Source organism: Balaenoptera musculus, chromosome 2 (assembly GCF_009873245.2).
Source record: "Balaenoptera musculus isolate JJ_BM4_2016_0621 chromosome 2, mBalMus1.pri.v3, whole genome shotgun sequence".
Classification (NCBI taxonomy): domain Eukaryota; kingdom Metazoa; phylum Chordata; class Mammalia; order Artiodactyla; family Balaenopteridae; genus Balaenoptera; species Balaenoptera musculus.
In genome coordinates, this window is record NC_045786.1 from 90425334 (window position 1) to 90453102 (window position 27769).

The 27769-nt window shown below is 50.5% G+C and overlaps 1 protein-coding gene across 1 annotated transcript in view; it reads left to right on the forward strand.

Moving 5' to 3' along the window:
• PLA2G4D (phospholipase A2 group IVD) overlaps nt 1–27562 on the forward strand; it is a 46392-nt gene extending 18830 nt beyond the window's left edge. Inside the window, 24 exon segments of the mRNA XM_036845144.1 lie at nt 934–1088; nt 2323–2465; nt 5759–5919; nt 6091–6402; nt 9527–9599; nt 9790–9892; nt 9894–9924; nt 10494–10625; nt 11289–11329; nt 11717–11759; nt 12792–12855; nt 13171–13319; nt 14261–14371; nt 14495–14532; nt 14710–14845; nt 15160–15296; nt 16489–16711; nt 22948–23065; nt 23447–23584; nt 23800–23907; nt 24055–24246; nt 24520–24686; nt 25326–25512; nt 26637–27562. Of these exon segments, the coding sequence (XP_036701039.1) occupies nt 6358–6402; nt 9527–9599; nt 9790–9892; nt 9894–9924; nt 10494–10625; nt 11289–11329; nt 11717–11759; nt 12792–12855; nt 13171–13319; nt 14261–14371; nt 14495–14532; nt 14710–14845; nt 15160–15296; nt 16489–16711; nt 22948–23065; nt 23447–23584; nt 23800–23907; nt 24055–24246; nt 24520–24686; nt 25326–25512; nt 26637–26863 (2463 nt within the window). The 5' untranslated portion in view covers nt 934–1088; nt 2323–2465; nt 5759–5919; nt 6091–6357 and the 3' untranslated portion in view covers nt 26864–27562.
• The last annotated feature ends 207 nt before the right edge of the window (nt 27563–27769 follow it).

A 27769-nucleotide genomic window follows, 5' to 3' on the forward strand; every position in this document is an offset into this window, starting at 1 on the left:
GAGGCCTTGCACCTAACACATTGGATTAGCATTCCCAGCACAGAACCACTGTGCCAGATGCTTGGTGGCCGAGTGCCGGGAAATGCTTTTTTCAGAGATCTCCCTACCCCCATCCTTAGAGTTAAGATGACACCTAAGCAACGGCCTTAGAGGGATACAGCCTATCGTCTACTTGGGGTTTTCTGGGGTCTCCCTGGCCTGGCCTTTAGGCTCCTGCTTGCACCTGAGCTGAAACTACAGCTGGTAGGACACCTATTTTATGCAAGCCAGGTCAGGGCCAGGCCCCTGGCTGGCTCAGACCCACCTTAGCTCCCTCGGGAGCTGAGAATACTCTGTGCCTCATCCAGACCCTGTCCATCCCTCAGCTCAGGCTGGCTACCCCACAGCTCCATGGTAGCCCCAGAAAGGCCACTGGTTCTCAGCTTAACTACCTTCTACACCCTCAACGTGAGCTCAAGAAGACTTCTGGATCCCTTCTGTACCACAAGGGGCCTAGGAAGAGAGGGGAGCACCATTGCTGGCACCTGCCCTACCTAGACCCTATTTCAATCACTTCCAGCAACCACCCCGGGCACTACTGTGTTGGACAGGTGCTTCTCTCAGGGAACACGACTTTTCCCATGATACACCTATGGAGAGAGGATCAAACTCACAGTTCTAGGATTTCACCCAAATGATTTGTTTGTGCAAAATGCCCCCTCGGAGTTTGGGCCTGGGGCAGGAGTTAAGACATGTGAATGGCTGAGCTCTTGTCCTTCTCCTTCTCCCCCATAGCAGTAGAGGGTCTTTCTCCATTCCCCTTACATTGGATGGGCACATCCCCTAAGTACTCTCTCTCTCTACCTAGGACTCAGAGCTCATAGCTTTGCTCATGACATGTAAAAGGAAACTCTTGACATTTACCAACACCTTTATTTTCCTCTCAGTGCTCAGCCTTCAAGCCTTGTCTCTGGAGAGCTGACTCTGAGACCAGCAGCAGAAGGAGCCTCCTTTTCTCCTCTCATCTCCAGCTTTGACAACGGGTGCCGTTGGCCAAGGAGAGGGGAGATGGACAGGAGGAAGTGTCAAAACAGTAAAAGCACACTTACGTATGTAATTTTTTTTTTTTTTGGCTGTGTTGGGTCTTTGTTTCTGTGCGAGGGCTTTCTCTAGTTGCGGCAAGCGGGGGCCACTCTTCATCGCGGTGCACGGGCCTCTCACCATCTCGGCCTCTCTTGTTGCGGAGCACAGGCTCCAGACGCGCAGGCTCAGTAGTTGTGGCTCACGGGCCCAGTTGCTCCGCAGCATGTGGGATCTTCCCAGACCAAGGCCCGAACCCGTGTCCCCCGCACTAGCAGGCAGACTCCCAACCACTGCGCCACCAGGGAAGCCCCACGTATGTATTTTAATTCCTGTTTCATGAGACAAGATATCTACTGTAGTTGTTGCTGGGGAGTGTGATGAGGGGCTGGCCTGGCCCCCCAGCACCCAGCTCCAGCTCAAGTCACTCATGCGGCCCCTCCATGGAGCCCAGAGGGAGGGAAGGCTCCTCGGCACTGGCAGGGGAGCCCTGGGTGCTGCTTTCTCAGCTGCAGAAAGGGGGCAGGTTGGCAAAGGTGTAGCCCATACTCCTCCTGAACCCCAGCAAGCAGATCATTGCCTCATGGTCTCTCCCTGGAAAGGGGTTGTTGGTTTGTTGGGTGTTTACAGGAAACACATTTCAAATGAGTCAATGTTGGGTGGAAAGAAAAGGGTAGATTTCACATGAGCTCCTGGCCAACAGAGCAGGATACCTGAAACTCTGGACATGGGGTCCAGATGGGGTTCTCCTGTGAAATCTGGTGGTGCAGGAGGAGGTCACCCCTGGAGTTTAGAGAAAGATGTTTTTCTGAGATAAGCTAACCCACAGAAATAAAAATCATTAAAGGGCCTTATTCATGCTTAAAACAGTTTAGTTGAGGTTTCTGTTTTGAAAATGTATAAAAGACTTAATTAATTTTTAAAAAATTATGAACTAGAGTATAAAAGTTGTAAACACAATAAATTTTAAATGCTCACACACATTTCCAGTGTGTAGAAGGTTTATGAAAAAAGGAATCAGAGAGAAAAAGACCAATAGGGCAGAGTGGGAGCTAAGGAGAGCCCCCAGAGTTGGAGAAAGCCAGGTCAGGGGAGGCCTGAAGGGAGATTGGTCCAAGTACGTCAGTAGTTCTTGAGACATGCTCCTATTTCTTAACTTACCTGAAGCTCACGTACCTGCCACCACTGCCTCCAGACAAAATTAATTAGCTGGATAATATTTGTTTATAATGTTATTGTTGGTTCTTTGCCTTGAAATTCCAGAGGCTCCATTCTGGGTCAGATACCTGCCCTAGCACTCCAGGGCCTGCAGTGTAACATCCTGGGTTCAAAGTCACGGATGTGCTCCGTTGGCTGAGAGATATGGATAGGAAAGCAGATTGTACACTGGACGGAAGCTTCTTCAGGTGGGAATCAGGCCTGTTTTACTCACCTGGCCCTCTGTCTGGGACATGGTAGACACTCAGTAAATATCTGTTGGATGAATGAATGGACTGGCTGAGTGGCACCCTGCCCCCTGCTTAGAGAGAGGCTCATCTTTTCCAGTAGCCCTGAAATGAGGACAGGGGCCGGTGCTCCTCTCCGGCTTGGTCCTGAGCAGTCGTGGACAGGAAATTGTCCTTCCTGTCTGCCAGTTGAGTGAATAACCACTTCCTTGTGAAGTAAGAACACAGACCTACCTGTCCCTTGGTGCTGACATGGTAGTTAGTGCTGAACTCTGAAGTGCGTGTCATCCTTGCCTCGCTCAATACATTTTGCTGCCTGTCCCACCACCTGCTTCAGGGCTTTTCCTGGATTAGAATCAGCTGGGCATCAGCTCTGTCTCCTCCTCCACCCTGTCAGGTACCTCCTGTCATCTATGACATTGTCATCGAGTGCTCTTCTGGGGAAAGGTAAAGGGAGGGGAGGGACTGACCCCTTCTTTCCTGGAGTTAAAGTAGATGGGGAAGGGCTGGGACCCAAATGAAAAACCCAGAACTAGATTCACTCCTTCAGGCAAGGCTTGATCCAGGGACTCTCTCATCCTCCCTCTTGCCTACACTTCTGCTGCAGATGGACCATATTGCAGGTGATGGTTAAGAGCACTGCCTCTGGTCTAGATTCCCGGGCTGACCTGGGAGCAGTTCCTCAACTAATTCCTGCCCCAGTTTTCTCATTTGTAAAGTGAGGATAATAATAACAATACCTGCCTCATAGGGTTTGGGGAATCAGTAAACATGATATATATATGTCACACTTTGAACAGTGTGACACACACATTAGATCCATGTTCTATGGAGCCTGAAGTTTATACAAGTTGATACAAAATTAGATAAAGTAATATCACATAAAATACAAATTGTAAAAGGCTGACAAATGCAAAACATCACAAAAATTTGGAAACATAATATTTTTATTAGTTAATCTCTATACCTTTTCCTTCATTGTTTGGTTTTATACTCCCTGACTGCCTCTTTATTCAACACCAATTTTGTAAAATCATTTTCTTTCGATCAAATAGAAAGAAATCTTCCCCCAGCCTGGTTGAACGAAATTTAGTTTTTTAAATTATTGATAGTTCGTAATAGTTAATTATTTGTAGTTTCCCTCTGCTTCACAGCTCTTCATTGACAATGCCACGTAAAACTTTAGGATTGTTAGCAAATTTGAGAAAAGCTCTGATTTAGTTACTATGGCTATGTAACAGACCACCCCAAACTTAATGGCATAACACGGTAACCCCTTTATTAGGCTCGTAGTTTCCATGGGTCAAAAATTCAGAAAGGGCACCGGCTCGGGGTGACTCAATAGCTGGGCTGGAATCACCTGAAGGCTTATGCATCCCCACGCCCTGGGCTGGGAGGACCTGGGGATGAGGACTCCTGACCTCTCCACATGGCCTGGCTTCCTCACAGCACGGAACCTCAGGGACTCGGACATCTGTCATGGTGGCTCTCAGTGGGAGTTTTCCAGCCGTCAAGGAGACGCTACATCGCCTTTTGTTACCTAACCTCAGAGTCAAGCAGCGTCAAGTTCCTCACATCCTATGAGTTAGCGCCTCCAGCCCAAAAGGTCCAAGAGAAGGGGAATCTGCGTCCACCTCTTGATGAGGGCAGGTTAAGAGCATGAGGACAGGAGACACTGTTGCCAACCATCTTTAGAAAAATAAATCTGCTACAACCTCTAACAAGTTCTCTCCTCTCTGAGCTATCTAGATGTGCTAGCTGCTTGTAGTACAGGAATATGATAACTTCTATTTCTTGAAATTCCCATCAAATAAAGGGAAAAAAGCATTTAAGACATGATTGAAAACATCTCTTTCAGGAGACAACTTCTGTTTTGATCATATTTCAACAAGATTGTATTTTCCACTTAGGATTTCATGTGTCTGTTTGGACGAATTTTCCACAGACTAGTTTTGGTCTGTAGGTTTCAGACCTTGTTTATCTTCCTCTGCCTTATTCTTCTTGTACTGCAGCACAGCCTCTGCCTACACCTCTGTGTCACAATGTCAGATGAGTTGGCACAGTGGGTGGTAGGAGTACTCTGGAACCTATTTCTAAACCAGAATGGCTGGCAGTAACTTCACTATACATGAATCCAACTGCAAACCACATAACTATGTCCCACTGAACTGAAATTAACGTACGTGTCTCTAACCCAACTCTCCTTGGATCCTAAAAGTACCACAGTTGCATCAATGCTAACAGATGAGATAAAAGAATGGGAAGACAGTGGTCTTCACCGTTTGTAGTTAAAGTAGCTTACTTTTGCAGATTTTACTAACACATACGAATGGTCGTAAGCTTTACTAACACATACGAGTTAAGAATCTCTGAATCAGGATTTCATGGGCTTCTTCAGGTGCAGCGTTTACCACACCATCACTGCACAGATGGGGAAACTGAGCACCAAACTCTCCTCCCAGTCCAGCCAGCTGAGCCCAGGGACCCCCGTCCTCTGCGGTGTGGAGCTGCCTGGCCCTCCCATACTTGTGTGGAGGGCTGGCACTGGGGGTTACCTCTTGGAGGGTGATGCCGCAGCTCTGCCTCTGTAGTTCCCCGAAGCGGTCCCAGATGAGGCCCGCATTAAGTTCAGGGAGATGTGAATTCACTCCCCAGGGGGATGTATTTCCTCAGGACTCCTGTGGTCCTAGGATTGCTCTGGGATTGGCCCAGCCCATGGCGGCCACCAATGACCGGGGCATTCCTGGTGGGTGGGCTCCAGGCTGGGCTGAGCCCACTCTGGGGTGGAGGTAGAGCTTTCAGTCTAGAGAGCGTACTCCTGGGCTCTGCTACTCACCAGCCAGTGACTTTGTGCATTGCTTCATCTGTGACCCACTTTGGAATAAGTTGTTCTTTGCAGTGTTCTACATTTTTAAAAGTATTGATATTTCTCATTCAAATGATTTTTCATAGACCATCATTAATGTTCTTTTCTGGCTGATTCTGTAATAATACATTTTAGATCCATTTGTAATAGGTTAACATTAATTCAGTTTCACTTGCCTCAAAAAACAAACCATTATTGTTCAATTATATAACGAATTGACAGTAAAATGACTGAGTTCATGGCATTTCAGGAGAACATTTCATGTTGTGCATACTGAATAGTTTAAACAGGTGACTTCACAAAGCTTTTTCCTGTAATATTCATAATCTAAGAGTTTCCTGATTGGTCTCTTACCTTTACGACAAAGTTTGTCACTCTATTTTTACAGAAATCCTCTAAATTCCTAGGACCAGCCACACGGAAGGAGTGAGAGGCCTAGAGCCAGAGTCCAGAGCCCCCTGCAGCTAGGTTTCCGGAGTCTGCTCAGAGCCCACCCCTGGGGCCGCCCTATTATTCCTCCCAGGCTCCTGGCTGCTCATGTGCTCTCAGGTGCTCAGCCCTCCTCCCCCAGAGGCTGGCCTGGCTCAGGCTGGGGCTGGGCTGCAGGGGTTTCCTAGCTCTGACCCCACCCTGCCCTCTGCCCTCAGCCTCAGGGGAACCAGCTTCCTGCCGCTGCTCCCCGGACTTGACTTCCCCCTCTCTTGTACCCTGACATCCCAGGTCTGGAAGAGATGCTCCACCTGCAGGTCCTGGAGCCTTGCCAGAAGTTTCTGGAAAAGCTAGTTGATTCAGCCTCCAGGAGAAGAGGAGAAGGTGTTGGGCTGAGGGAGTGACCTGGAGGCGGGGCCCGGCTGTTACAGGATCGTGGCTCCTCAGAGGCTGGCAGGTTCACAGTCAGTCCCATTCCATCGGAGTAGTCGCTGCCAGCCAGCCAGGGAGCTGTCATCTTGGAGGGAGCCGGGCCTGGAGTGGAGCCAAAGGTTTGGCATGGAGAGAACGACACCTAGGGGACCACCTGGCCATCCTCACCAGGTAATAATGTCACTGAGCCTGTCGGCATCACTCAGGGCAGGGCCTGGAGCTAGGGTGCATTCTAACAAGCTTGACATAGCTGAAACCAAGGTGATTCTGGTCTCTGGGGAGGGGCTGGGTCCCAGACCTGGGGTCTCTGCCTAGGCAGAGGCTGGAGGCGGGAGGCAGACGGTGGGGGAATCTGTGCTTAGGGATGCGGAGTGGGTGGGACGGACAATTAGCATCCATAGAATCCAGGGCCCGGGAGACCAGGGTGGGGAGCGTCATCTCAGCCTGACTCAGAGGCTGTGCCCGCAGCTCCCACGTCCTGTCTCTCCAGCCTCCCCGCACTGTCCTACTGGGGGTCACTGGGTGCCAGCAGGGAGAAAAGGCAGCCTGCTCCTTTTACTCCCCCAGCTGAAGACCTCATGGTTATAGATCCTCTGGACCCCGCTCAACCTCCCTTGGGCTATATCCTCCGTGATGGGCAGAGACCAGCACTGAGCCACAGAGGATGGAGGAGGCCCCGGGGCTCCTGTGCAGGGACAGAGAGGGTGGCTGGGACTCTTGGCGGAGAGGCACTTCCAGGATGCTACAGGAAGCGGGGTGCAGGCGCCCTGCTTGAGACCCCTCCATGAGCATCCAGGGTCAGTCATCAGTGAAGGCAGTATTCCAGGTGGCAGGATCTTTCAACAGGGAAGGTGAAGCCCCAGAGCCCTCAGGAGAAAAGATTCCTATTAGTTAACACATTAGTTGGCTCATATAATCCTATTTGTCTAAAACAATCTATGAAATTCTAATGTTTAGATATCCATGGGGCAGGGGATGAGTGTTACATGCTTTCACAAAGAAGCAAGTCCTAAGAAGGTAGAACCACAAGGGGTCGTGAGCTCTGGCCTTGAAGACCTGGTTTAAATCCTAACTATATCACTTACTAACTCTGTGACCTAGCGCAAGTCAACCTTGCTAAGCCTCAATCTCTCTATCTGTAAAATGGGAGGAAATGAGAGAACTATCTTAAGAGGGTGTCAGGAGGATAAATAGAGTTTGAATATGCTAATATGCTTAGTATAGCACCTAGAAACATAACAAGCACTTAATAAATAGTAAGTAATAAAAGCAATTATCTAGAAACTGCTTACTTTTGCTAAGCATTTCTACAGGCATTAACACATTTCAGCCTCAGGACACTGTGTCAGGTTGATACTATTATTTGTCCAACTACAATGAGGGAAACAGAGGCACCAGGAAGTTTAGTGACTTGTCCAGGCTCACACAGCAAGTAAGCAGAGGACCAGGGTTTCCTCCAGACAACCTGGCTGGGAACCTGCCTTGACCACTCTGCTCTTCTGCCTCAGCAATGACCACTCATTATAGTGATTGTCAAGCCCATCCTCCAGGTGCTCTGTGTTAGTGACACTCTTAGAGGTGAGGAGAATGGGGTTCCATCTTAGGAAAAATATCCTCCAGAAACGGTGGGCTTTCTGAAGTTGAGAGGCTCTCAGTGACCCGAGGGGGAAATGGGCAGCAACACCCAATTTGGGTATTGGTGGCTGGCTGGAAAGTGAGCAGTTGGGGGCGATTCTTGTAGCCCCAAAGTGGCTTTAGAGCAGCCCCACAGGCTGTGGCCCTGAGGATCGGGGTGGGAGCTGGGCTGCGGCTTAGCTGCCTCTGCTCGCCCTGGCTTGGAGTGGGCATTGAACCACAACTCCTCACAGGACCCAGGTCCCAGCCAGCACCATCTCTGTGATGGGCGGTGATGGAATCTGGGTGTGGGGAGGAAGCGGAGCCCGGTGACTAAAACGACACTAAATCCTGTCAACTACAACCTCTGGCTTAAGGCTGTGGATGTCACTAGCATTGATCCCCAAGAAGGGAGAAATGAGCCTACCTTGCTGGGAGGGTCATGTGTGCTCTGCCAGAGAGCTGACAAGGATGACAAAGACGCTTAGCAAGAAGCCACAAGACAGGGATGATGTGGGGACACAGGGTAGCAGGGTCAGGGCAAGGGCACAAGCCTGCTTGGCTTTGCTGTGGCCCGTTGTCCTTTAAGCTTCTCTGTGGGATATGGAGAGCCGGTGCCGTAGACACGAGCCAAGCCCTGGCAGGTAGCACGTGTGCAGAGCAGAGATGGTTCCTGGTGGGAGCCTAGACTTTCAGATCACACGCACAGGAGTGGGACTGGTCGTGGGAGGGTGCAGAGCAGGAAAGAGCTTTGGTTTCATCACAGCGCTGTCTCCCAACCATGCAAGGCTGAATGTCCACCATGCAAGCACGGTGCTGTCTCTGCCTCAGATCACAGGGCCTTATCATAAGAAACGTGTGCAGGGTGCCCAGAAAAACCTACTCAGCGGGGCCTCAGGAAGAACAGAAACCCAAGGGCCCCCTGGATCCCAGCAGTGCCAAGGACCTCAGCAGGAGGGGTTTGAGATACCCGGCCCCCCCCCCCCACCCCCCACGGGCCCTGTCCCAGCAGGATTCAGCCACGCCCCCCCGCCCTCTGCTTTTCCTCCTGCCACCTGCTACTGCTCGTCTTCTTGGTCCCTCCGAGCTCCTGCCCACTCCGTTTCTTCTTCCACCTTATTGAGCTTGCCTGTGGGCTGATGTGGCCTCGCCAGCATCTTAATAACTTTCACCCCCTGCTCACGGTAACAGCCTGATGCTCTTGGAGTTTCCCAATTCACACCCAAGAGACGGTTTGTACCTGAGGCCATCACGGAGCACTGGGCTCCCCAGAGCTCAGCGTCCTGGAGTCACGCGCCCACTTCCTGTCCAGAGGCCGGGGGAACGCCTGGCAGCAGGGTCCCATGCGTCACCAAAGGGCTGCCCTCCCTGTGAGCTCTGGGGGTGGCTGACCCCAAAATGACATGTCCAGTGTGGTGGCGGTTCCCTGGCCCTTTGTTTCCTGATTTCTTTACTATACTGTGCAATCCTGTCCCTGAAGGGAGGGCGTCCCACAGATTCTACCCCCATTCCCTGACTGCTGCGGCCCAGGGCCATGGCCCCAGGCACAGTGATGGGCAAAGGCTGTTTGGCCCCAGAATGCCTGGCAGCGTCAGCGAGCAGCATCTCAGGAGAAGCCTCGGCACCAATTTGGGGAGCTCGTAACTGAGCAGGAGGGACTCTGTGGCCTATTTCTCTCCAGGGGGAGACCTCTGCCTGCTGGCAGCTCACCGTGAGGGTCCTGGAGGCGCGGGGCCTGGGCTGGGCTGACCTCTGTGAGTAGCTGTGTCCTGGGCCCCAGGGGTGTGGGGAGGACCATGTCCTACGGGAAGGGCCCAGTGCCTTGGGGCTGGGCTGGGCTGGGCTGCCCCTAATGGCTGCAGGGGTCTTGGGAGGAACCTGGTGAGGCCCCTGGAGAGGGGCGTGAGGAATTCTGTCTCACAACGGTTCTCTTGATGTTGGCAGTGAACGAGGCAGACCCCTACGTGATCCTACAGCTGCCAACCGCACCTGGAACAAAGTTCAAGACCAAAACAGTCACCAACTCCAGTCATCCTGTATGGAACGAGACTTCACTTCCTGATCCAAAGTCAGGTCACGGTAAAGGCCAGAGGACCCCTGGCCACCCCCCTGAGGACAGGCTGTACCCCACACTGGGAAGGTTCCTGGGTTAGAGTACACCTTCCTCCGGAGCTCAGGCAGAGAAACTGGGGAAGGAGGATGTCCTTTGTGCCACAGCCTGGATGTGCTGGGTGTGAGAGAATGTGTGAACGCAAGCTACTGGTCTTCCTAAGCCCATCTATGGAGTGGAGGCAGCAAGAGCCCTCCTGCTTGGATTGTTTGAGGTTAAATGCGATCACGCACAGGGAACTCCCAGTATAGTGCCTGGTACCTACCAGGCCTTAGGGAACCAGCAAAGCAGGGGTGGGGTTGGGCTGGGGAAACTTCAAAAGAGTTTTATTTTTTATAAAAACAAAAATTAGCAGGGGGTGGAATTAGGAACTTTGCTGGATTTCCTTTTACCACTTCTTGGTTTTACCAGTATTTTGAAGTACAAAGTGCAGTGGCATAATAATCTTTTCACGCCCTCGGCATCAAGTGAGGATTCAACAGGTGTGAGCCACACTATGTGTTAATAACGTGCTACGTTGCTGTTCTCGGGTCCTTAGAATGTTCTGGAGCTGAGCATCTATGACAAGGATGCTGTCAAGAAGGACGACGCCTGCTTCAAGGTTCTCTGTGATGTCTCTGAAGTCCTCCCTGGCAGGTGGCTCCGGAAGACCTTTTCCCTGCATCCCCAGGTGGGTGGAGGTTCCCGCCAGCCCCACCTCTCAGCTCCAGCCTGAGGAAGTGGCACAGTTTCTCCCGTCTGTTGGGATGCTGCTGGGTTGAACTCCTTTGCAGGAAAACAGAAGGCCCACCCAGAGATATTTACATTTTCATAGGAAAGGAGGAGATTAACTTGACTGTTACTGGCTGAATCACTTAAGGGAGGAATTCTAGTCATCTACGGGGAAGGAAGGTTTTGGGTGATGGCAAACCTCCTCATGTGCCACAAAACACAGCTCGGTGTGACCAACCCTGCGGGGGGCGTGGGCTCATCACTCTTGCTCACTGCCTCTGACCCTCTCATGGTGCCCGAGACCTGGAGGGAGGGCAGAGTTCTGGGGTTGGTCCCCCTCGAGAGGAAGATGAAATGGGCCCTGGGCATCTTCAAGCCTCCTTTGGCTTGTACTCCTAATCTTCCCCTTCAGCCTTGCCAGGCAGGGATCTAGCTAGCTGTGGGTAACTTGGGCAGGTAGCCCATCTTTCCCTAAGACTCGATTTCCTCATCTGTAAAATGGGAAGGGTTGTAACACCGGGCCTCCCTTAGAGGCTGCTCGGGATGATGAGATACGTAAAGGAGCTGTGTCAACTCTAAAGACATGTGTGCCTGTTGCCAACTTGCTCTTCTTTAATTTCAGGGACCGGAGGAGCTGGACGTGGAGTTCCTGATGGAGAAAACGTGAGCAATCCCACACAGCTCAGGGGGTGTCTCAGGACCCAGGCTTTCCTTAGGAAAATACCTTTGACCCAGATCTTCCCATTGGTCTGTCCAGCCCAGATTTGCTGTTCCTCATCTCCTACCCCTGCTGGTCGGGTTGGGAGGACCCTCAGAGAAATGAGGAGAGGAAGGCTGGTGTTTTGTCTGCCATGCTCTCCGTCCCTCTCTCCTCACCTTTCACTCTTCAGAAGCATCTCCCCACACCCTGAATCATACCCAGGACGTAGAGAGCCCTCAGTGTCACCTAGGGAGGCCCCACCTGGGTGCAGCCTGGCTGGGAGGGGGCACATCAGTGCAGGAAGCCTTTGCCTTTGCAAGGCCGGACTCTGGATGATTTGATTTTTCCAGGTCAGGCTGCCCAGAAAACCTCATCACCAACAACGTGCTTGTGGTAACCACTTTCCCCAGGCCTGTGGGGTGGGATGTGCTAAGGGAGGGGCCCCAGAGCAGACACTGGGCTAGGGGCGGGGCTGCCTGGCCGGTGGGCCGCAAGGGACAAGGCAAGGACAGGGCTTTGCAGTAAGACCAGTCCACCACCCTGCTAGGTGGTCACCTGGGGCTGCAGTCTGGCCTCGGAGGGGCCTGGGGCTAAAGGGAACTCAGAGAGACGGGAGGCCGAGGCTCTGCTGAGAGGAATTCTGGCCCAAGGCAGGAGGGTTGAGGGAACATTGGGGGAATCTTAGGGATTTCCTGATGGTGTTTAGTTCTGTGTGATGACTTCATAGTTCTTAGCCCTGAAGGGGGCGAGGAAGTCTCTCTCAGGCCAGGCCAGCAGGCTCAGGTTACAGTGTGGTGTGCTTCCAGTCAGGGAACTTTGACATAGGACCAGGGGTCAATCAGCTTCTCCACGGGACGATGGAGGGTCAGCTCTCCTAAAGCATAGCGAGCTCACGAAGCTGCAGTGGGCAGGAATGGGTGGTGAGCGAGGATTAGAAACTTTCTACTCAGAGGAACACCCTCAACGAGCAACACAGGCATGACCTGGGAGCTAGGCCAGGCCCTGCATGTAGTAAGGCAGCTGGCGTTCAGAACTGAAGCAGGCATCCACCCTTGGGGTCCTACGAGTGCCTGTTTGATGGGCTAGTATCACTTTTTCAAATACACCTTAAAATAGCCACACCTACGGCAGCTGCCTTTTATCTGAGGTGATGGAGACCAGCGGCATGTTGATGAGCTCAGCAGTTCCAAGGGAGAGGGTAGCGGCCAGAGCTGAGCGGGCTGCAGGCATCAGCTGGCACGCATTACAGAGAGAATGCAGCAGGCTCACTTGGCAAGTCGGTCAACGGGAGGACTGGTCCCACCCTGGACCCTACTTCTGGTTCTGTGTGTGGTGGATTTGGGACAGGGGGCTCAGGGGGTGAGGTTGAGGGGAGACCTCAGCTTCCCCTGCAGAGCCCCCCACCCATGATGTGGTCTGCCCCAGGCCCGAGAACTGTCATGCCTGGATGTCCATCTAGACACCACGGGGAGCACAGCCGAGGCTGCAGGTGAGACCTGCTCAGGATGAGGTCTGGCCTGGAGGGTGGAGGGTTGCTGGGTGTGGCTGGGGAACCTGTACCCACACAGCACAAGGGCAACTGGTCTCCTCTGGGCAGGAGAGTCCCCCTGACCTGGAAGAAGGCCCGTCGCCGGAGGTGGGAGTCCCATGGGGGTTGCGGGGAGAACCCTTTCCAGAATGCTGTTTGCCATGGTCCAGCCACCCGGCCTCCCCATGTCTTGGGCAGTACTGTCGGTTTCCTGGATCCTAGCTGGGGTTCCGGGCTCTTGTTTCCCTTGTGCTAACCTGTCCACTCTCTCCCTAGATCAGGGCGAGCTGGAACTGGAGCTGGAGCTGGAGCTGGTGCTGAAGGGCTCATATGAGGACACACAGACATCTGCCCTGGGAACAGCCTCTGCCTTCCGCTTCCACTACATGGCGGCCCAAGAGGCAGAGCTGAGTGGGTGCCTGAGGGTAGGTTTTGGCTCTGGAGCTCCCTTGCCGACCCCAGCCTTGAGCCAGCTCCACCTGCTGCAGGCTTCTCTCTGGCCATCCTCCTGCCAAGGCCAGGGCCCTGTGGCCTTGTCAGCCTCCCCCAGTTAGGCACCATGCCCTTGGCAGACAGGGAGGATCACCAGGGGCCTCGCGTGGGCACGGGGGGCTGCTGTGCCATGTCAGTCTTTGTTTGACGTCTTCAATGGCTCCTCCGATAATGCTCCTAGAATAAAATCCCATGTCTGCGTCCACAGACCCTGCATAACCTGGGCCCTGTGCACCTCTGCTGCCTCATTTTCTTCCATGCTCCCCCTCAGTCATGATGCTCCAGCCATATTTGTCTCTTCTCGCTTTTCCAACACACCAAGTGCTTTCCCTGTCTTTCTGCAGCTCCTTCCAAGGCAGCCTGCCCCTCTTTCTCCTCCTCCTCCTCCTCCTCCTTTAGATCTCAGCTCAAATGGCATCTCTTCAGAGGCCCTCCTTGACCCCCCATCTCAAATAGATTCTACATACCCCACCTTTGGTTACTCTATCACATCACCCTGCTTATTTCCTTTACAATACTTACTAACGTCAGTTCGTTACCTGTTTCTTTATAAGTTCATGCACGTGACTCAGAATAATAAATAAACACATATCAGCTATTAATACACTAAATAAATATAAGCTGTGCTTATTTTTTATTGAAGTTTAGTTGATTTATAATATTCTGTTAGTTTCAGGTGTATAGCAAAGTGATTTGGTTAGCTATTATTATTTTTGTAATTATTAGTAATTGTAATTATTTTAATTACAATAATTCTAAATACTGTAATTATTTTTGCATTATCAGGGAGGGCCTGTATCTGTCCAGATCGCTGTCTAGATACTCAGTAAGGATTTGTTGAGTGAGTGAAGGAATGAATGAATTTTCTTTGCAGACCTCTAAAAGCAATGGCTGGAACTCAGGCAACTCAGTTGGGCACCTCACTATGCCCCTGAGGTCCTTGGCCATGGGGAAGGAGGTGACAGTTGACGTTCCTGCTACAAATGTAAGTGGCCTCAGCTGGATGGGAAGTGCCAGTGAGAATAAAGACCCCAAGGCCCCCAGGGGATACCCACACTCCCTTCAGGGTCTAGGACATTCTGAGTGGGGTCTCTTGTTTCGATTTCAGGCCCCAGGAGTGAAGCTGCAGCTCAAGGCTGAGAGCTGGTAAGGGACATTCATATCTGTGGGGGACAGGGGTAGTCACGGGGCTGGGGAGTATGTGGAAAGTGTGGTCCTGAGGGTTGGGAGCAAGGAGTTTATTTGGCAGTTATTGTGGGCTCGACCAGCCAGTAGCTGAGCTATGCAGGTGCCCCCTGACCCTTGGATCCTCCACTGCCCCAGCCCGAAGGAGCTGGCTGTGCATCTGGGCTTCGATTTGTGTGCGGAGGAGAAAGCCTTCCTGAGCAGGAGGAAGCAGGTGGTGGCCAAGGCCCTGAAGCAGGCCTTGCAGCTGGACAGAGACCTACAGGAAGATGAGGTTTGTGGGGGAAAGGGTATGGGGGTACAGATACCTTGCACTCACCTTAAGGGAGTACCTGATTGCTATGCCCTCTCCAGATACTCCAGTCAGCAGAGACCGGGGAGTGGGCATATGTGGGGAGATGTGGGGCACGGGGAAGCTCTCTTTGGGGATCTATCCAAGGCTGAGAGCTGTCATTTGCTGGGGAGGAGCCGGGCGCTAGCTCTAACCCTGACTCCTTCAGGCTCTGACCTCGAGGTCCCTTCCCTGGAGGCAGGAGGCAGCTCCATCCCTGTCCTTGTTAAGCCAGCCTGTGTCTGTGTGCAACCCAGGTCCCCGTCGTGGGCATCATGGCCACAGGAGGAGGTGCCCGGGCCATGACCTCTCTCTATGGCCACCTGTTGGCCCTGCAGAAGCTGGGCCTTCTGGACTGTGTGACCTACTTCAGTGGCATCTCGGGCTCTACATGGTGAGGGCCCTGGGGACTTGGAAGAGCAGAGATGATCAGGCCCCAGGGGGAAATGGAGTGGACATCAGAGGGACCCTCTAAGTGGGTGTGAGCAGTATGTTCTGATGGGTGCCAAGTGGCTTTCTCAAAAGGGAGGAGACGGACATTCAGAGGTCCCGCCATGAGCGAGGCATTGCAGGACATCCACTCCATGCTACTGATCCAGAAGGAGCTGGGTTTGAGTTCCTGCAACACTACTTACTGGCTAGGTGACTTTGAGCAACTTATTTCCTCTGATTCTCAGTCGACTTATCTCCAAAGTGGGGGCAATAATAGTACATACTCCATAGGACTGGAGTGGGACAGCCCAAGTAAAGCACTTAACATGTCTGACACGTACCAGGAGCTCCAAATTGGTAGCTTTTTTTTCCTTTACTTGTCGTTGCCTCATTTAATCCTCACAACACTCTCTGGGGTCGTTTCTCTTGTTGTATAGTATAGATGAGGAAACTGAGGTCAAGAGATGCTATTTTACCTAAAGACAACATTGCCACCCTATGCTCCACTCTGCCTATGACGAAGTTGAGCTTTTCACTATTAGAGATTCATTCCTTTGAGTCTTATCGAAATGTGACTTTAAGGAGTAAAAGAGGAGTAAACTCCTCAGAGTTTAGGTGACAGCTGTTGACAGGCAGAGTCTTAAAGGGCTTCAGGATGGATCTATAAAGATGGGAGTAGGGGTCTACAGCTGTGCTGTACAATACAATAGCCACTAGTCACGGGTGGTTATTGACCACTTGAAATGTGGCTAGTCCAAACTGAGATGTGTTATAAATATAAAATGCACAGTGAATTCTGAAAAAACAGTTTGAAAAGAATATCTATATTAATTTTCATATCGATTACACACTGAAATGATAATTTTAGATACTGAATTAAATGAAATATACTGTTAAAATTAATTTTTCAGATCTCTTTTTACTTTTTGAAAATGTGGTTACTAGGAAAATTTAAATTACATATGTGGCTCACATTCTATTTATATTGGACCATACGGATCAAGAAGGAGAGAATGCCCTGCGGCAGTTTCTAGATAGGTGGGGCTTTGGCAGCGGGAGCCACGTGTTCGGAGAAGTCGGAGGGTGGAAGTTGGAGTTGCAGCGATCTGTGCTGGGCCTTGACCTCAGACTGTAATGTCCCTTTGTTCTCTCAGGACAATGGCCCATCTGTATGGGGACCCTGAGTGGTCACAGAGGGACCTGAAGGGACCCATCAGACACGCCCGGGAGCACCTGGCCAAGAGCAAGCTAGAGGCCTTCTCTCCTGAGCGCCTGGCGAGCTACCATCGGGAGCTGGAGCAACGGGCTGAGCAGGGCCACCCCACGACCTTTGTGGACCTGTGGGGTCTGGTGCTGGAGTTCACGCTGCACGGACAGGTAGGGCCCCTGCGCATGCGAGGCGGAGCGTGTGTGCACTGGTGAGGGCTGAGGCAGCCTTGCAACTAGCTGACGCGCACGTGCGCATTTCCTGCTGGGTAAGAGGCCTGTGGTTAATGGATGTGGGAACAGCTGTAGTTCCTTGTCTGCCAACGTTGGGATGCCGACATTTTGAATCAGGTTATTCTTCAATTGATTGCCATGAAACAGAAATTTCTGGGTCTCCCAAGAGCTAGGGACCAAAGTCAAAGTCAGTTAAGCATCGTGTTTAAGAGTCAGTGAGGTTTTTGGAACAGCTTTCACTTTATTTTATTTATACTGTAATATGAAATGTATTTTTCTTCACCTTCATGGTAGTGTTAAAAGCACAGACTCTGGAGCCAGATTTCCTAGATTCTAATCCCAGTGCCTCTTACTAGCTGTGTGTCCATAGGCAAACTACTTAACCTCTCTGTGCCTCAGTTTTTTTCATCTGTACAATGAGGATGACAATAGTACTTACCACATAGGGTTGCTGTGAGCACTCAGTGGCACCTTGGCATAGAGTAAGCATTAAGTGTTAGCTATTCTATTTCTTTACTATTATCCTAACACCATTAAGACCCAACTGAGCAAATAAATTTTTTATGCATTGCTTCTTTAAGGAAAGCTTAGTAAGTTAATTGCTGAATCTTACATTAACTGATGTAATTATTAAAATCGGGGATTTTTTCACATTGTTGTTTTACCACATATAGTTATCTGAACAAAGTTTCTTTTAAAGCATTTGAAACAGCTAAAACACAGAAAGTATTTTTAACATGTATAACAAAAAAGTAAACTATCATATATTAGCAGAGGAAAGATTCTTACCTTTCTTATCTTTGGATATCAGGTGTTTGACCAAGAATGATTACCATGTAAACTAACCAAAGTGAATTTGTTTTAACTTTTTTCTCTAAATTTTATTCTTGTTGGCAAGCAGAGTGCTACTTGGAAATTACCAACCATTCTTGGTTTTTAGTTATTAGTTTAAAAATATTTATTATAAAATATTAATAATAAATATTTATCACAATAATCTTCAGACTTAAGAAAATGCATAAAGTATGAAGAATAATATAAGGAATATGCATGATCTCACTAATCAGCCTAAGAAGTGAAATATTACAGAAAGAGCCGAAGCCCCCCCTGTGGACCCCCCCTTCAGTCCCATTTCCCTCCCACCCCCAGAGGTAACCACCATCCTGAATTTAGGTTTATCATCACATACATATCTGCAATCTGTACACTTTATAATATTATATAATACATAACATTTTATAAACCTTTATTATATACTTTATTAGATATATGTTTATTATGCATACTTTTATTAAAAATATATATCCTTTAGAAAAATGTAATATTATTTGTACGGTGGTTCTGTACAAGTCTCCTTGTGCCCATGTGTTAGAGATTCTCTAAGCCTTGAAGATAGATAGCCAGTAGTGGAATTGTTAGGCCATTGGGTAGTGTATCTTCAACTTTTCTAGCTATTGACAAGTTGTTCTCCAAAAAGATAGTATTAATTCACACTCCCACCACCAGTGTATCATAGTTTCTTTTTCTCTACATGCTCTTCACACTTTTAAATGTTTGTTCATTTTATGGGTGTGAAAGGAAATTTTATTGTAGTTTTCCATTTCCTTGGTTTTTAGTGAGACTGAGCATATTTTCAAGTATATTTGTCATTGGGACATCCTCTTTTTTTTTTAATGCTAATTTTTTTAAAAAAATTTATTTATTTTATTTATTTATTTTTGGCTGCGTTGGGTCTTCGTTGCTGTGCGCGGGCTCTCTCTAGTTGCAGCGAGCGGGGGGCTACTCTTCGTTGAGGTGTGCAGGCTTCTCACTGCGGTGGCTTCCTTTGTTGCGGAGCATGGACTCTAGGTGCGTGGGCTTTAGTAGTTGTGGCACACGGGCTCAGTAGTTGTGGCTCGCAGGCTCTAGAGCACAGGCACAGTAGTTGTGGTGCACGGGCTTAGTTGCTCCGTGGCATGTGGGATCTTCTGGACCAGGGCTTGAACCCGTGTCCCCTGCATTGGCAGGCGGATTCTTAACCACTGCACAACGTTGGACAAATTACCTACTCAAATCCTTTTCTATTTTTCTATTTAATTCATCTTTTTAATATTATAGGAATTCTTTATAAATTCAGGGTATTAATCCTTTATCAGTTCTAATAGACTTTGATGCATACTTTTAATATAATTCAATGTATCTTTCTTTTCCTTTATGGTTTGTACTTTTAGAGTTTCCTTGAGAAATCTTTCCCTCCCCTAAAGTTATAAAATATCCTTCTATATATTCTTTTTTTTTTTTTTTTAAAGATTACTCTTTTTTAAAAAATATTTATTTATTTATTTATTTATTTATTTATTTATTTATTTATTTATTTATTTATTTTGGGCTGTGTTGGGTCTTCGTTTCTGTGCAAGGGCTTTCTCCAGTTGCGGCAAGTGGGGGCCACTCTTCATCGCGGTGCGCGGGCCTCTCACTGTCGCGGCCTCCCTTGTTGCGGAGCACAGGCTCCAGACGCGCAGGCTCAGTAATTGTGGCTCACGGGCCTAGTTGCTCCGCGGCATGTGGGATCTTCCCAGACCAGGGCTTGAACCCGTGTCCCCTGCATTGGCAGGCGGACTCTCAACCACTGCGCCACCAGGGAAGCCCCCTTCTATATATTCTTATAAAAGTTTTAAAGATTTCTTTTTCACAATTAGGGCTTTAATCCACCCAGAATTTATCTTCAGGTATTATGTGAGTAGGAATTCAATTTTATTTTTTTTCCATATGGATAGCAAACTTTCCCAGTATCACTTATTGATTTTTTTCCCACTGATCTGCATTGCTACTTCTGTCATGTGTCAGCATGTGTCAGCATGAATCTATAATAACTCATATACTCATGGGACTTTTCCTGAGTTCTCTATTCCATTCTTCTTTTTTTTTTATAAATTTATTTATTTTATTTATTTATTTTTGGCTGCTTTGGGTCTTCATTGCTGCGCGTGGGGTTTCTCTAGTTGCGGCGAGCAGGGGCTACTGTTCGTTGCGGCAGCGGGCTTTTCATTGCGGTGGCTTCTCTTGTTGCGGAGCATGGGCTCTAGGTGCGCGGGCTTCAGTAGTTGTGGCTCGTGGGCTCAGTAGTTGTGGCTTGTGGGCTCTAGAGTGCAGGCTCAGTAGTTGTGGTGCATGGGCTTAGTTGCTCTGCGGCATGTGGGATCTTCCCGAACCAGGGCTCGAACCTGTGTCCCCTGCGTTGGCAGGCGGATTCTTAGCCAATAGAGAGTCCCTCTATTCCATTCTAATGGGGCTCATTCTCTATCCCTGTGCCAATCCTGCCCTGGCTTAGTTACTACCTTTGTGATAAATCTCAGTTTCTGATAGGGCAAATTTACCCCCATCTGCCACCTTGGTTCTCAGAATTATCTTGGCCACTTTTGGCCCTTTGCCCTTCTATATACATAATAGAATCAGTTAGTCAAGTTTCATGATAAATATTGTTGGGATCTTTGTCGAAATGGCATGGAATTTATAAAACCAATATAATTACTTGAAATGTTTTTATTTTATTAATATATCCCATGTATTCTTTGGATCTACTGTTTAAGTTCATGTTTGGTTTTGAGGGTGCTGTGTTTTATTAACTGACTTTTCTGCCTGGTGGCAACAATTAATTACTATAGAGTGGGGGAAGCTTGTTTTAACAGTTCACTTTATGAGGTGCTAGAAAATGCAATTTGATCCTGGGCGATAAAGAAGACATATTTAATTACATTTGATCCTCCAGTAATGACTTAATACATGGTTTTATGTACATAGTTTGTAGTCATTTTAAAAAAGACAAACTTAATTAGTTTTTAAAATTATTGTTCACAAGAATAAAAATCCTTGTGATATTATTGAACAACAATGCATTCTTTAAAATGAGTACCCATGCAGTTTAAAAAATTTTGTCACAATGTGAAAGCTTTGCAAAGCTTTGTTTCTTTTTTTTCTTAGTCATCATGCTTTATCTCTTAAAGCTCACATTTTTAAAATAATTCTTTATTGAGAAAAATTTAGTGTTGATTTCAAATTTGCCTTTAGATAAAAATAAGTATTTATTATCTCTATACTATACTGAGCTACAGTACCAAAAGTCACTTTAAGTCATCAGAAAATATAACTCCATATATAACAAATCACAATTTCATTAATACTAAGTATTATTAGAGAAATATCATACCCTGAAACTTAGAACAACTTACTTAGTCTATATACTTTTATATTACTTCAGTTTTTATAAAAACCCACTTATAAAATGCACCTATTGTAATCAATGCTTCTCAAATTATCTCTTTGAAACTTTGTTTTTACTCTCTTGCTGGCAAGCACTGAAAGGCTTAGAAGCTGCTCACCATTCTTCAAGGAGAAACATAGTTTTTCTCTTATCTTTTCCTGAGTTAAAAAGGTCTTACATATTTTTCTTCAACTCTGGACAAAAGGTTTTATATACACTTTAGTGCCACCCTGTGCAAGACCCAGATCACACTGACACACCACCAACTGCACCCAGCTCCCACACTCCAGGTGGGACCCTTGAGTCATCAGAGTGGTGTTCTGCAGGGTTGGGGACCCTCATCTGGAAACTGGGGCGGGTAGAGATCCAGAGACTTGCCATGACTTACTGGTGAGCTATTAAAAGGAAAAGGAATACTGGGCGCTGTTTCAGTTGATAGAGAGGTGTGCTGACCCTTTTCCAAGGCTTTCCCAGGGCAGAAATTGCATCCGTAGTAACAGATTGTACACGTCAAAAGAGCAGGCAAACAGGATTCCTAAATAAGAGACTTTGAGAAGGGAAATCACAGGTATTCATCAAGCCCCCTCCCTCCTCAGCACACATACATACTCACACCCACAGGAATAACTTGTAAATATAACAAATCCTCAGCGCCAGGCCACTTGAGCCGTATTTGGAGAATTTCCTGTGGATTCCCCATAACTCAAGTCATGTTGGGTATCACTGAAGAACTGGAGGAAAAGATGACTGTGACCTGAGTGCTCTCACTGTGTGACAGAGGGCTGCCAGGGGAAGGGAAGCACACCAGGTGTGCTGAGGCTTTGTCATGGGTGCGGGAGCCGGGCTCCTTGTTGGATGGGCTAGGCTAGAGTCCTGGGATGCACATCTGGCTGATTATCAGAATCACCTGGGGAGATTTTTAAAAGACAAATTCCTAAGTGGCTTCTGATGATTTTCAGAAGAGACCCAGTAATCTGTATATTTAACTCTAAGTAAATTTGATGATAAAGGTTGATATGGCAGGGTGGGAACCTCCTAGGTCTAGCTGCTGAGTGGGGTGCCTTCCAGCTCAGAGAGCCTAAGAGAGAGGTGGTGCGTTCATGGTACACATACTGCTCCATGAGAAACAACCCAGGGCCTGTGGCAGCAGGATCCTTCCCCAGGGGGGCTCCAGGCAGTCACCACCATTAACCTTGCTGAGGCTTGAGATGAACCCTATTTGCATTTCTGGTCTGGGATAGAAGGAGACCTTTCTGTTCCCCTAGAATTCAGTGAGGCTCTGTGGAGGCTTCCCCAAAAGGCAAGCCAGAGTCCTTGCCAGAGTTTGGAGTTCTAATGGAGGGAAAATTAGAACCAAAAAGCAAGGATCAATAGTGGTGTACAACTTTGTACTGTGCAAAGCAGGAAAGGAGGAGATGAGAAGGAGGCGAGGATGTCAGGAGAGTGTTTGGGAGGGGCTGAAACTTGAACTGGTCCAGGTGAACCTAGAAGGGGCAGCCCATCCCCTGGCAAAGCTTACAATGTACACTGAAGGGGGATTTCTGAGTCCTTTCTGGAAAGCAGCGTGTGTGTGTGTGTGTGTGTGTGTGTGTGCGCACGTGTGCGTGTGCCTTTGTGTCTGTGCATCAGGGTCCATGTACCCCCCTCGCTTCAACCCATAAAGATGGGCCACTGGAACCACAGGATGCAGGGGTGGGTGTCACTGTTGACACTGAGGTCCTTGTGAACAGCGCCCTCTGCAGATACGCAGTGCACAGCCCTACATGGAGACCCTGCATGTGGAGCTGGTCAGAACATGGGGGCAGGAGCGGCAACAGAATCATGTACCCGCCCATGCCACCCAGACCCCGATGCTCCTCACCCCCAGCCTGTGCTCCCACCCTGCCTCCAGGGTGCTCCCAACCTTACTTTGGCCCTCATGCCCCCACCCCAGGTGATGGATCAGAAGCTGTCAGGACAGAGAGCTGCGCTGGAGCGGGGCCAGAACCCTCTGCCCCTCTACTTGAGCCTCAATGTCAAAGAGAACAATCTGCAGACCCTGGACTTCAAGGGTACAGTCCTCAGTCCTGTCCACTCCACCCTCCAACACACACACACACACACACACACGTGCATGCACACCTCCTTTGCACCCTGAAGGCCCCCAGAGAATTCTCACAGGAAACTCCTGCACAGATGGCCAGCCTTCTGGAAGGATGGTGGTTCTGATGGGCTGATGAGGCAGCCAGCAGAGCTCGCCGTCCTGGGGCAGGGCTGTGGTGGTGAGGATGTAGACAAGGGGCTGGGTGGGGGAGAGGTCAGCTCAACAGTCAGCCGGGCGGGGAGGAGGCTGAGGCCTGCTGGGGGGCCGTGTCTTTGGCCCTTGTCAGAGCTGGGCCCCCCCCCCCAGCCCACTGTCCTCTCATTCCTGCCTTTCCCTCCTGGCCCCTCAGAGTGGGTCGAGTTCTCCCCCTATGAGGTCGGGTTCCTGAAGTATGGAGCCTTTGTCCCTTCTGAGCTCTTCGGCTCGGAGTTCTTCATGGGGCGGCTGATGAGGAGGATCCCTGAGTCCCGAATCTGCTTTCTACAAGGTGAGCGGTCGTCACTCTGAACGCCGGGTACCCAGGTCTGGGCAGAGCACCCGGGGAGGGCAGCTATTGAGCTGGGGGGAAGGGCCATTGCAGAGGCAGCCGCTCCCCCTCCTGTTCTCCATCTGAACTCAAGGGTGGGGACCACTGGCTTCCAAGTGATGGGGGGCAGGGCACTGAGGCCTGAGGCTGACCTCTCTTGGGAGTTTGGCCTTCAGGTATCTGGAGCAACATTTTCTCCCTGAACTTGCTGGACGCCTGGTATGACCTCACCAGCTCCAGTGACGCCTGGAAGCAGCACATCAAGGACACAGTCAGGAACCTGGGTAGGAAAGGGAGGCGCTGAGAGGAGCCTGCGGTGAAGCCGCTTCCCCTTCAGATGCTACAGACTAGGTGGGGGGAACTGTCGGGGGAGGGAGGGCCAGGCATTTCCAGACCCCTCAGTGGGCCAATGTCTGCTTCTCTGGGCTCAGAGGAACCGCCTCCCTCCTCGGGGACCTCCTCAGGGCCGGAGGCCTTGTGGCTCCAGCCTGGAACAGCGCTGGCCCAGACGTTGAAGGGCTTCCTGACGAACAGACCACTCTACCAGCGCAGCTCCAACTTCCTCCAGGGCCTCCAGCTGCACCAGGACTACTGTGCCCAGAAAGACTTCTCCACCTGGGCAGGTAAGGGCCACTGCCATATGTCCCCAGGTAACAAGGTTGGGCTCCTGGGTGGAGATGGACCATGGCTGAGGCTGGCAGAGGCCTGGGGGGGTCCCAGCATCCGCTTCTGGGGTGTGGCTTGGGGGAGGTCTTGGGAAGGGCTGGGGTGGCACGTGCATTCAGGGAGTGACACCAGGGGTTAGAAGGGGACGTGGAGGCGAATGCAGTATAAGGCGTGGGTGGACGATCTGTGTTGGAGTGGCTGCCCCTGACTATTGCTACCTCTCCCGTCAGACAGCCAGGTGGACTCCTCCGCCGGCCAGCTGACCCCGCAGGAGCCCCAGCTCTGCTTGGTGGATGCCGGCTACTTCCTCAACACCAGCTGTCCCTCCATGTTCCGGCCAGGCCGCAGGCTGGACCTCATACTATCCTTCGACTACTCTCTATCCTCGCCCTTTGAGGTGCCGCTGGTCACCCCATGGGAACCCCAGACCCTTTGCCCGCCCAGGCCACGCTCCAGGGGCGAGCAGCAGGGCCACTGGCCCAGACCTTCTGGGTCCCCAGGGGGAGGGAGAGATGACAGGCTGTGACTCAAAGGCTCCTGCCAGGTTGGGAAGGGCTGTGGAGGTGCTGGGGCCCTGGGCTCCCAAGAACGGTAGACAGGGAAGAAGCTCGCCATGCCCACCCCAAGAGGAACCGCTGGACAGAGCTAGGAGGAGAGCCTGGCCTGTCCGCATCCATCCTCCCAGGGGCCTCCCTGGGGACTCTGGGGAGGGGGGTGGGTAGGGCTGTGAGACAGAAGTGGGTCCCCTACTGAGGCCCTCGAGGCTCTGAGATTGAATATCCCAGAAACAGCAATCCCAAATGGGGTGCTAGATCTGTACCCCACCTAAAGATTTTAGCCAAACAATACTGCAGACCACCGGGATCCTTTGCTTCCCTCCGAGGCACTGTGTAGCTTGACTGGGCCACGAGCAGGACAGAATCAGGTTGTCCTGAGCAGTCAGTTTGGGCTGGAGCTGTCGTAGCATCTTCTAGAGTGCTGACCTGGGATGACTGGGAAGTAGCCATTGCTCTCTGAGCCCCCTCTGCCCCGCCAGGTGCTGCAGCAGACGGAGCTAGACTGCCGGGCCCGGGGGCTGCCGTTCCCCCGTGTGGAGCCCAGCCCTCAGGACCGACTCCAGCCACGGGAGTGCCACCTCTTCTCAGACACCACCTGCCCTGATGCCCCTGTCCTGCTTCACTTCCCGCTGGTCAACGCCTCCTTCAAGGACCACTCAGCCCCAGGTGAGGCAGCCCCCCTTCCTAACAGCCTGGAAGCCTGGCCCCTCAGAGGCACCGCTCTGGGCCCTCCCAGTGCCCCTGCAGCCAGCAGAGGAGGAGAGTCTTAAGGCTAGTCCCACCCAGTCTGGGACATGGCAATACCCTGGCCTGTTGTGGATGCCCAGATCCCTGCAGGGGCCCTCCGTCTGCAAAGCCACTGGGCTGGTGTCCTCTTTGTGATGACCCCAGGCTCCTTTGGCCTCCCCCTCCCAATGCCCGTCGCTACCACTGGGCTCTGCACCCCTCCCCCCCGCTCTATGGCAGGGGGCGTGTATGGGAATCTCTGCACTGTCACCGTCCACCGCTACTACGCACCACATTGTTGGAGGACTTCCTAAAGGCCCCCCAGGCTGGACAGCCAGAAAAGAGAGGCCCCGGTGCCCTCTCTCTCAGATTCCCCTAAACCTGTCTGGGGTCACAATTGGCCTCTCTGTCATTCTACCGCAGACCATTCTGGGGTCCTTTGTCAGGGAGCTGGGCCTCTACTCCAGGGCCCCCGAAATCTGAACTCTCATCACATTCCTTCTAATCCTCGCCTCCCACCAACTGGTCAGACTTTTATCCCCTTTTGATGGGAAAACCTAATTCTGCCTTTGTGCAATCTTCTGGCTTTCTAGTTCCTGCCATAGTTCCAAACCTTCCAGCTTTACTCTTAACATGCTCAGCCCGTATCTTGGAATTCTCTTTCTCTCTCAACAAAGACTGTTTCTTGCAAAGCAAAAGCTCTTTGGTTTTCAGACGCTTGCTTCCATCATGAGTTTTAAGAATCCATTCACTAACCTGAAGGACTTTGCTTTTCTGCTGCTTCCGCCTTACCCCTGGGGGTGAGGTGGATACCGGGGGGGGGGGGGAGGCCTGAACAGTGGAAGATGTGTAATGCTCTGAGAAAACGTGGGGAGCAGCGCACGCTTCACATCTCAAAACAGCATCCTGCTGTCCACAGTTATAACTCTGGGTGAAGGACATGGGGCTGGGAGGAACCCCTTCAGTGGGGAGCAGCTCACCCCTGTGTCCGGCCACCAGGAGCCGTTCTGCCAGCTGTGGAGGCCTCTGGGCCCTGCGCCTAACCCCCTTCCACCCCTGGACAGGTGTCCAGCGCAGCCCCACAGAGCTCCCGGCCGGCCAGGTGGATCTCAGCGGGGTCACCTCCCCCTATTCCATGTTCAACATGACCTACAAGGAGGAAGACTTTGACCGCCTGCTGCAGCTCAGTGACTACAACGTACGGAACAGCCAGGGCACCATCCTGCAGGCTTTGAGGACCTCTCTGAGGCACCAGGCCCCGGGGGCCAGGCCTCCAGGGCCGCAGACTTGAGTCTTCTCGGGGTCCCCAAGATTTGAGAGCCACACTCTGATCCTGGGGGCTGGGGGCTTAACCCACCTGCAGTGGGCACAGCCACGGCGCTCACGGGGCTGGAGTTCCCGGGCTCTCCCAGGCCTGGGCCGCCTCTGCAGCTGGTCTCACCGCCCAGAGGGGCCGTGGCCCACCCTGAGTTCTCCCTCACCTTCATAGCTGGTTTGGGAGGAGCTGACAGCAAACTCCTTACCAGGCCAGCGTATAGAACAGCTGGTTCGACCAAACATTTACCCGTAGTTCTTTTCACGCCTGAACAGAATGGATTTGAGGTGCACACTGGAGGTGCCAGACCAGGAGTGGGGACAGGCAGGGCAGGGGAGGGCCTGGGAGGTGGCTCCAGGTATCAGGAATCACAGTACGTCCTGACAGGCACCCCTTAATGCCTCTGCTCCTCCTCCTCCTTTTATACTATTTTTACGCAACTTTAGTGAGATATAATCCACATGCCATGTAATTCATCCATCTAAAGTATGCAATTCAATGGCCTTTACTATATATTCAGAGTTGTGAAACCATCACCACAATCAATTTGAGAACATTTTCATTAACCCAAAAAGGAACCCCTCATCCCTTAACTGTCAACCTCAAACCACGCCCACCCCAGCCCTAGGCAACCACTAATCTACTTTCTGTTTCTTTAGATTTGCTTATTTTGGACATTTCTTATCAATGGAATCATAGAATATGTGGCCTTTTGTGTCTGGTTTCTTTCACTTAGCATAATATTTTCAGGATTCATCCATGATGTAGCAGGTATCAGTACTTCATCCCTTTTATGGCTGCGTAATACTCCATTGTATAGATATACCACACTTTATTCATGGGTTGATGGACATTTGGATTGTTTCTGCTATTTTTGGCTAT